The sequence below is a fragment of the Lolium perenne genome, chromosome 4, assembly GCF_019359855.2.
Source record: "Lolium perenne isolate Kyuss_39 chromosome 4, Kyuss_2.0, whole genome shotgun sequence".
Classification (NCBI taxonomy): domain Eukaryota; kingdom Viridiplantae; phylum Streptophyta; class Magnoliopsida; order Poales; family Poaceae; genus Lolium; species Lolium perenne.
In genome coordinates, this window is record NC_067247.2 from 19,552,687 (window position 1) to 19,563,203 (window position 10,517).

General features: G+C 46.9%; 1 protein-coding gene across 1 annotated transcript; it reads right to left on the minus strand.

The window, feature by feature from the left end:
- Positions 1-1,548: 1,548 nt before the first annotated feature.
- Positions 1,549-3,683, minus strand: LOC127323677 (uncharacterized). Its single transcript, XM_051351786.2, has 2 exons — positions 2,394-3,683; positions 1,549-2,029 (listed from the first exon to the last, which is right to left on the minus strand). Exons 1-2 carry the CDS (start codon positions 3,597-3,599, stop codon positions 1,769-1,771), a joined length of 1,467 nt encoding a protein of 488 aa, XP_051207746.1. The 5' UTR covers positions 3,600-3,683; the 3' UTR covers positions 1,549-1,768.
- Between the last annotated feature and the right edge of the window lie 6,834 nt (positions 3,684-10,517).

Here is a 10,517-nt window from a genome sequence, read left to right on the forward strand (position 1 = left end):
CTGTCTCCACTATGATTGGTAATTGACTTCGGTGGATAGCTAGATCCAAACCATCAGCACATGCCCGAAGTTCAGATTCCAGGGGACTAAGGCAGTCATCCATGTATCTGCAAGATGCAAAGATCGGCTGCCCTTCTTCATTTCTCAGTACCATCCCTAAACCTGCGGACTGATCCTTGTCGCTGAAAGAACCATCGACAGTAAGCTTCACCCAACCCGTAGGAGGCTTGCACCAAGGTTTATCTGGGGGTTTAACCGGCACTCTTGTTGTACGGATCCTGCTAGTTAGAACCGCTGGTTGTTTGCCTTTCAAGATATCTTCAGTCTTCACCACCATAGCCAACTGGCGGTACCCCTCAAGGAAACGCATCGACCCTTCTTTAGACGGTAATGGTTTGCAGGAAATACATAATAGAGTGAAAATAGAAATTTTGGAGTTTTACCACTGAAAGTCACAATACAGAAACAAAATGAATGACAAGAAAATAGGGAAAGTAAAAAGTGTTAAGCAAAGTAGAAATGGTCCGCACCTTCCAGTACAAGGTTTAGGCGTTCGACAGCAAGCGCACTGTACATGAACAGCCCTTCTAGGATAATCAATAAGTCCACGGCAACTTCCAAATACCATTTGACCCATTTCTGTACAAAGTTAATATATTGAACATTTGTTACAAAGGCTCCCACCGTTGATTTCTAAGTAGGTACAGTTTACTTTAATTCAGAATTACATGTTGATTGGTGTTATAACAGCCCAAATGAGAAGTTCGTTGTAATGTATATTTCAGCCATGAATGAGCCACTTATATTCCCGGAACTTGCTATCTGGCCACTTCAGTTTTCAGTTGGAGTAGCCTACTGTAAGTGATCATGGTGTATGTGTGTGTGTGTGTGTGTTTGTCACGATGATACAAGCTTTTGCAGAAATGATTTGGTACTTCAGTTTTCTATATGGTGTCAATTGTGAAGTCTGTAAACTAGGCTGGAGCAGTCTCTTGCGCTGCTAGTGATCCTGACATGACAGAGAGCAATCCATCCCGACCAAGTGCCCTACTGATGCTCTAGAGCGACCCATTCTGCACACACACACATCTTGGCTTTGATGGCCAAGCTGCAATCCAGAACTGAGCGACATGAAGAGAAGATAGTGAAGCCAGAGCAATAACGGAGAATCCTCCCAACTCCGGTTGTCCCATACTCCTTACGTGAAAAGGAGGCAACCAAAAAACTTAACTTAACCTTGGCATCAGTCTGCTTTTCTCATGCCTTCATCACTTCTACACATCACAAGCAGCCCATGTCAAAGCTACTGATGGTTCTGCTATACCGTAGATATTACCAGAGACTGATTACTACTCCACCATGAAAGGATGTTCAATCTCTAAGTTGATTCTCATAATTCTCCAAAAAAATGAGGCGTTCACACCTCAATTCTCTGACATTTCTTTTGCAAGGAGAACCAAGTAACCAACAAACTTGAAACTGCCTCAAAACCTTTGAACCAACGAAGCAGAGTGGAATCTCAAACCCAGCGGTCAGCATGAGAGCAAGGAAGATAGATAGCAACCTTTGAAAAGATAAAAAAAAAAGCTCATTCATGTTGGACTGATGGTTACATCCATCATCATCATCGAAAATAAAGAAAAAAAATGAAACACCAACTTACATCATGATCACTCCTAATAGTCTGGTCCAGTTTAGAAAGTGGTCACAAACTCTCCAAAGTTTTCCCATGCACACATGTCATCTACCTGTCATGTAGATCTCTGAGTCATGCACTTGTCCTCAAGATAAGGTCCCTAAGGGTCGTAAATTGTGCATCCAAAGTAGTGATTTTGCTCACAAGAGAGCTCTTCTCATCCTCGACAGGAAGTACAAAGGCCACCATCTCAACGGAATTTTCTTCGTCATCATTCATCAAAGCTTCTTTGAATGATTGCAATGCAGTGGCAAGAACAGAGGGTGATTTTAGCATGTCCATAGGAGCATCGCGTGCAACACCGTCTTCAGTCACTTCAGTTTCTGATTCCTCCTAAAACAGAAATGGTTTACAGTGTAAGTAAGACTAAGCATTTATATTCCAAAATTGTGGAAGGCTGTAGATTCCAATGATACACCATCAGTTTTTAAACAAGTAGTGAAGGTGAATATATCATATAATTGGCACAAAAACATATGCCAAAGATTGAACACATTGCATCCTTGTAACAATATATACTCTCTGCAATTGAATTCTTGAACTATAATTTACGCAAATCAGACATCCATGTTTCTGTGTCTAACTCTAAACCTGAGACAGGAGCTAGTAGCAGCTTTTCACAACAACACAGTAATCCGATGCTTTAAAAGTAAACCTATAGAGAAGATGGTGGATGGACAGATATGTACAGGCTCACCTTGATTTGTACCACCAGAGAGGGAGGCCATGCCATGATGTAGGGATGGGCATGCTCAGCATACCAAACTCCATTCTTTAACACCTCTTTCATTTCCGCGGTTTCCATGCATAAGGATAATAGCATCCTATATTTTTTGTCATAACCATTGCTGTAGAAGACAGAAAGGTACACAAAGCCGTCGACGACTCCTACAACCTCGACCGGGATACGACCCTCTTCCTCTTCCGAGCACTTGGTGGCTTCCTTAACAATCGGGCCCAATGGGAACACCTTGTACTTCGTCCATTCCTCGCCGGCACCGGCATCACTGCCTGCCCACAACCAAGCAACGCAAGCGTTCTCCATTATACCTACTACGCAAAGCTTCCCGTCCTCGGTCTCGCCGAGCTTCAGTGTCGTGCATCCGCATCCGCAGCACGTTGGCAGGTCCATTAGAGAGAACCGAAGGGTCGCCGCGTCGAGCACGAGAATGTGCTCATTCCTCCGGTGTGCCCAGCAGACGAACCCGCGCAGCACCGTGGCGTCCATGGCCGTCTCATTCACGTGCAACAGCGTCTTGGTGGTCTCTGGGAAGAACTGCCACTCCATGGTGTCCAATGAGAAGACGGCGACACGCGGCCGCGCCCATAAGTGGCTGTGACGGACACAGACGACACGGGACGGCCTCTGACCATCTTCACCGGCGGTGAGCGTGTGGAACTCAAGTTGCGTGCCGTGGAGGATGCTGCTCTTCCCGGGCGTCGACGGCCGGGGGTAGACTTTGAGGCTCTGTGTGAGGGGGCTGTAGATGGCTCTCTGGCCGGTGCTCCCGTTGACGAGGGCGACGTGCCCGCAGTTGGTTTGGATATTGCTAGCATCTACCTCCCACCCAGGGCCGGCGGCACGTGGTCGGAACACGTCGAAGAAATTGACGGCGAAGAGGTCCCGGTCGGGGCGGCGCAAGGGGGGTGGGGAAGGGAAGGTTGGGACGGCCTTCATGAAGGTGTCGAGGAAGAGGGCGAGCAGAGGCGGCCCGTGGACCGCGCGGAAGTTGCGGCGGAAGGATGGGCACGAGCAGACGGTGCGACGGAATCTACGGCAGGCGGAGGCGGCGCGGACGAGGCTCGGGAGGGCCGGGAGGCGGAGGAAGATTTGGCGGAGCAGGTCGTCGCCGAGATCGGTTATGGTGGTTGGAGCAGCCGCCGGTGGAGGTTGGAAGGCCATGGCCGACGGCGGCGGCGAGCTTGAACGGCGGATTTGGTGGTCGCCCTCTTCCTCTGCCCTAGGCTAAGTTAGAATAAGCTCCACGCGGTCAGGTCCTGGCCTAAATGCCAAAGCCCATCATCATTGCGGTTGCGGTCAAGTCCAGCAAGCAATGAATCCGTGTGTTAAACAAAAGTTGAACATGGTACAATAACCTTAAACCGAACCTAAGAGCTTAAGACAGAGAATAATGCCAGTATTAAGCAATTGATCTAATGTTTCTCAAGAAGATAAATCATTGGAACATTAGAACTCAAGCACTCATGAACTACATGTGAAGCTGGTCTGAATGGTAAGATAAGGCCATCTCCCGTCCGCGCGTCCGGATGGGTCGAACCGGATAAATCTGTGTCCCAACGCGCAGACGCATCCAAAAAAACGGATGGCCGCGGCGTCCTGGACGATCCAAAGTCGGCCCTTATCCTCCCGTGGACCACGTGTCTGCCTCCCAAACCACAGCCACTTCACTCTAGTCCCAAATCTAGAGGATGGCCGACGAAGCTGCCTCCGCCACCATCGGAGACGAGGCCAAGCTCACCGCCGTTGTCACTCTTATCGCTGAGCAGGTCCCGACTATTCCGGTGGTCGTGCAGCCCGCAGCGGCGACGAAGAAGGCGAGGCCCAAGCTCACCGTGGAGCAGAGGCAAGTGGAGAACAAGAACCGTGCCGAGCTGCGCAGGGTGCTCGATCAACGGAAGAGGGAGGCCGCCGCCGCGGAGGAGCGGCCGAGCAGCTCCAACTCCTCCAAACGGAGGCGAAGGCGAAGGCCATACAAGAGCATGCCATGCTCTTTTACGGCCACAACGCGCTCGCACAGCTGGCCGCGATGGGGGCCGGCACAGCCTCTCGGCGGGAAGCTCCGGCTCCTCCGTGACCCGGCCGCTTCCTCCTCGGTCAACAGCCCCACCGACTTCCCGTTTGGGTATCCGCCCGACGCGTACGAAATCATGGCGCCGGCGGGGCGGTTCTTGTACCCGCCACGGGATGGGTCACCGGAGGTGGGCGAGTCCATGACGGGGCCATCGCCTTCATCTATTGACCTCAACCATGCGCCGGCAACGCACTCCAAGGCCCCGAGGCCGATGCCCGCAGTAGCGATGGCAGGGGCCGCATCCTATTCGACGAAATGTCTGGGTCGCGTTGGCAAAATGGGTGGCCACAACATTGGGCGCAGAACGGCCACCCAAATAGACGCAAACGGATGGTCCATCACGCCTAATACATAGATGGGCAGAGAGGGGTCAGCGCGGGTGGGCATAGAAAACCGAGCATCGAACATCGAACCGAACTAACCAGAACCGAAACCGAATACACCGAAACCGAATTAACCGAAAACAATTTCGGTGCTTAAATATGAAAAACCGAATTTATATTAGCAAATTCGGTTTTGACCATCTGTTAACCAAAATAACCTTAAAAACCGAGATATCGTTAACTGATAGCGTAACAGTCTCAAGCAAACTCCAATCAGACCAAAGTCCCAAGCATCTGTCTAATTTTATTTTGCTTAATCTAGCTATGTACGAGTAGTTTACTACTACATGATCATATGGTTTCTGGAGTTAGGAGCACTGGTAGTGTATACGTCCTTGTGTATGTGGACCTAACTTCTAGTCACGGCAACTCGGCAGCTGCCAACCTACTATACATACTTGACTTTTTATTTCTTGTCACAATTAGATTAAATTGGTTAAATACCGAACACCGAACCGAATTCTCAGCTAACCAAATTAAAAATTAATTAGAAAACCGATATGATTTCAGTTCTCATTTAGTACCCGAATGAAATAAAAACAGAAAAACGAACCGAATTTTCAGTTAAAACCGAATGCCCAAGCCTAAGCGCGGGTAGCCACCACTTGGCACCACGCGACCACATTGAGATGGCACATCTTAGAGGGGTGGCATAAGTTGGGTGCACGCGAGGGTGGCAGTCACATGTAGAGCCATTATTTAGGCAGGCTATAGTCATGAGACTAGTATTCGGGTCTCCGACTGCGTTTGCAAAACAAAGAAACCACAGAAAGGTAGGAACAACCCCGAAAAAATTAAACTATGCACTCCCTTGGGAGAATCCCTCGTTTCTCCACTGGTTGAGGTAGATGTGCAAGTGCAATGAACCGTGCAAAATGAGGTGGTATGTGGAGTGAAGTCATGTTCAATAGTTTGTTGTCTCATCACTAGTCCAGTGAAGGTAGCATGGGCTCAGATTTGGTTGGAAGAGGGGGAGTGGGCAGCATAAGGGAGGCATCAACTAATGCACATGGTGCCTCACTGGCTTCTTTCCCATCGCGGCAAAATGCTCTCGTCACTTAGCTTTGTTAGAGAAGTGTGCTAAATTTAACTTATTTCCCATACACCATAATGAACGTGTGCACACAAAATGATTAAGACGGTCAAATAATAGACAAGCAGGTTGAGAAACACATGAATATCATATTTTACACAGGAAAGTCATAAACACCTACATTTTTCTCAAAGACAAAACATATCTATTTTCTTAAGAATTTGCAAGCATATAGAAAAACAAACAGTTTTGCATTAGAAAATCAGATCTCTTTTAGTTCATTAAGTTTGTACTGCAATTTCAATCTTAACTGCCAATATAGAAATTAAGCTACAAATATAAAATATGAGCATGTCAAATGAGAAAATAAGAAGAAGAAATTGTGAAAAGGGCCATGAGATTCCAGATCAATGCCAAGTGTATCTTTGATCTTCAAAATTTACAACCAAAATGGGGTTTGTAGAGGATACTCTAAAAAAAAGGAGGATCGACTTGTAGAAAATCTGCTAGAGTGATATTTTTGTGGGGATGTGCTAGGGTTGCTCTTACCTCTAACCATAGTGAAAAAGATACTTCAAATTTTTGACTTACAGGTTCCACGGTTGGAACGAAACCACATTGCCATGCTGAATTTTTGTAAGTCCAAACAAATGTCACTAGCTTGTACGAGAAAAAAACACCCGGCCATTTATACACCGACGAGAAAATATAGGTGTGCACACATGCTTCCATGATGTTGAAGTCGACAGGGACTTCGACAACATTGAACATGTTTTGCGGAACAAAGATCTAAGTTAGAATTTGAATGCATTTAGTACCCTGTGTAGATTTCCTATTTAGACTTGCCGGGGACAAGTCTCTTGGAGATAGGCTAGATAGATGCAAAAATAAATAAAAAAAACTACTGTAATATTTTGTTTGCTCTGAGGATTGGTTGAATTGGAGTTATGCCTAAAGGGCTCTTGGAACTCATCTCCATCTAGGGAAATGCCTAAAATACCCACACTTATCAACCATCCGATCAATTCATACTACTCTCCAGTCCCCTCCTAGCACTAGTAAATGTACTATAAAACGGACCTCAAACTAATAGGCAGGCAACCAAAGTTTATATCACCGACGAAGCCACATAGTAAGTAATGCCCCCAATATATTTATGTAACATGGTGTATATTGTGTAACATCGTGTACGAGTATTATTTCTTCACCCACTTTTCCTCCTACCACTACGGTACCAAGTTAGCAACACCCACTCACCTATATATATCGCCTCCACATACTAGCCAATGAATTATGTAGTCAACACTCCACGATTGTGTATCAGAACATCACTATAATAGGTTCTATTGTACACCAGAAAGAGCTTGATGACTAACTGCAAGAGCCATGCTACCAAAGCAAACAAACTCCGCTCAGAGGCACATTGCTGCAAAAGTGATATGAGACCATGCCCAAATGTTATTTTGCATCCCGGTATTAGTAAATATAGGCTCACAATGTACTCATATATGTTACTAATACTTACCATAGTTGTCTCGCATGTACGATTTCTCCAGACGCCTTCCATTCTCAAAACTCTTCGCTATGTTCTCGACGAGAAACCAATATTTAGTATTTTGTAAACTAGTAGTATGATGTGACATGGTACATCGCTGAATATCGCACCTGCTTTTGGCTACTGGAAGATTTTTTCTGCGTGCGGTCTTGCCCAGGGGCGGAGCTAGAAATGATCAGAGAGTGGTGCTAAGATAGGCTACGTGGTGCTGGGCTAGTGCAATCTTCATTCTGGTGAGCTAGATAAGTTAGAGTTTTCCTTGAGCAAAACATTGATGGACCGGTGCTATAGCACTGGTAGCACCAGGCGTGGCTCCGCCCCTGGTCTTGCCGACTTGCAAGCAATAAGTCATCGTCTCCCAACTAGCAATCTTTTAAGAATGAGTATATGGCGTGGATGAACTGCTTTGCTCAGTAGAAAATTTCTAGCTTGTCGAGAAAATACCATAGAAACGAGGGAATGCTACCAAGTGGGCTGAATAAATGACACCAGCTGGCATACCCTGCACTGTAGTGAGTCCACCACACCTAACTTGTCTTTGCAAAGATTGATGTATTCTCTCCTTTTTTTTATTCGTTTTGAAAGTACTTTGCTCCCCAATTATTCTCCACTTTGTCTGTAGCAATCGTTTAGACGATTCATCCACAATATCATGATATTCCGATGTTTGCCGTTCGCATATTTTTTTTCTATGCATGTACATTCTAATTCATGCAGACTGACTTCTCGAGAGACTTACTGATTTCCTGTAGAAATGCAATAGACTAATAATTTGGCCCTATCGTCAGTTCGTCACTCTAGTGAACTTCTAGGCTTCACTAATTCCATTCCGATGAGTTACACTTGTTTTTGTATAATTTGTCATCTTGTTAAACATTTTGATCTCCGTATTTATTCTCCGGCGGTAGATACACATGAAACACGTTGACATGAACCAAAGACATCTACCAGGTGAGAGAGTTCAACAATAAGGGGAGAGAGGCCGATGAGGCAGCACGTGTCTGCTAACAGTTGTCTCACTAACTCGCTCAAGCACAAAACCTCCCCTTCATCTTGATCTCCTAATTCTCTCCCAAGCCCAAACTCGAGAGCCCTCACCGCGCACCACCCCTAGCCGACATGGCTCCACCAGATTTACATCCTTTGCTCAGCACCCTCCGCCACACTGCCATGGCCAACCTCCCAGTCCTTGTTGTACTATTGATGAAATGAGGCCATGTAACATCCGAAGTTTCAACAATAATAAAATCAAGAAAGAAAATTTCCCAAACTCAAATTTTGCAACAAACAAAAACTTTTTCTATGCATATAGTGCCACATATAGTTTCATCCATAATAGTGTTTTTATTTTGTGCAATTGCCATGATGAGTGTTAGTATGTTGATCACTTGCTATTAAACCCTAAACTAAGATCACCTAACCCTAATTTGAGAAGAATAGAAGAAATAGAGAAAAACCCAATTCTCACTCACATACAACTTAGGCCAAATTGCAAATCTTCACCAAAGGCCACCTTTGCTTGATCTCTTGCTTGTAGAATGTTTATATATGATAAACAAACACAAATGCATCAAAGAAACAAGAATCAAACCAAAGCAAATCTCAAAACCTACATACATGTGATAATGGTCAAAAGTGACTTTTATAAAATGTTCCCTACTTTACCCCCCTGGTTTTATCTTTTCTTAAACTAAACTTGGTCAACCCTTGCCATGTCATCCAAGAACTTGTCAAGGTGAACAACTTTCATGTTGACCACCATGGCTAACTTTGACCAGGTTGACCAGAATGGATTTGACAAGTGGTGATGTTGAAACAAAGTGAAGATGACCCCAAATTTGAAACTTTGCAATTCAACTCCAAAATGAACACCACCACCACCATTCTAACACAATAATTATATGATTGAGTTGTACCAAAAAGAAATCCAAAATTCATCAAAAATCTTCTTGCGGCCATTTCTCCGAACACCTTGCAGACAACTTTCCAGAATCTTGCTACACCCTATTACACGATGGATTTTGGCCTAAACCGACTTTAACTCGTGATCATCAGCTCCCTCTGCATCCCCTGCATCAAGACTCGTCCTTGCCCTGGTCGATTAAAGTGGAGAAATGAGGAGAGGAGCACCACACCGTACCATGCCGGCCACCTTTGGCCAATCTGTCTCTGGCCTCCCTCTCAACCCATCTCCTTGTCCTGGAGCATCTCTGCTGCACGAGGAACCCCACCATGCACGGCCGAGCCTCGCCAAGGCACGGCATTGGCCAGAACGCGCGCGTCCAAAACCTGCCAGTGCATGCCAGCCGACGCGGTGAGCGCGCTCTGGACGCGCTAGTACGTCGCGCGCTCGAGCACCTTCGTCCTCCCCTGCAAAGGCTACGCCTGCGTCGAGCATCTCCTCGCCACCCTCTACACGCTAGACAAGCTCCATAGCCTGCCCCTGCACCGTCTCCGTCGTCCTCGTCGAAATCATCCCGCACGTACTGCCGCACTCCATTCAAGCTCTCGATCGATCCCGTCGCCTTTTCTCTGCGACCGCTGCACGTTGAGCATCGCCAGGACGACGCCTACACATAGCCGTCCTTGACTTGCCCTTTCATTCACCGTAGACGCTGCACCATGGACGCCCCTTCGCAGCACCCGCGACACTCCTCCCTCCGCTATAAATAGAGGAGCTCTGAGCTCCATTTCTTCACACAACCTGCTCCCCTCTCATCTCTACCTCTTCTCCACCCATCAATTCCACACCACCTCGCCGGAGCATCTCCTATTGCAAGCTCGTAGCCGCCGGAGCATCTCCTATTGCAAGCTCGTAGCCGCCGGAGCGCACGGAACATCGACATCGACTGGAGCCTCGCCGAGCTCCGCCGCTGTACCAGGGACTTCCTCATCTACTTCCACTTCACCGAGCAGCTTGCCCTCCCTCGCCGGCGGCCTGGTACTCCCTCCGACCCCCTGGTCACGCCGCCAGCGCGTCGGGATCTCGTCGGAGACGACGACGATCACCGACCGCTCGATCTCTCTCTAATCCAAC

Coding starts and splice junctions, on each gene's coding strand:
- LOC127323677 (XM_051351786.2), bottom strand. CDS start 3,599: ATGGCCTTCCAACCTCCACCGGCGGCTGCTCCAACCACCATAACCGAT. Junction 2,030..2,393: donor CTCTGGTGGTACAAATCAAG/GTGAGCCTGTAC, acceptor TTTCTGTTTTAG/GAGGAATCAGAAACTGAAGT.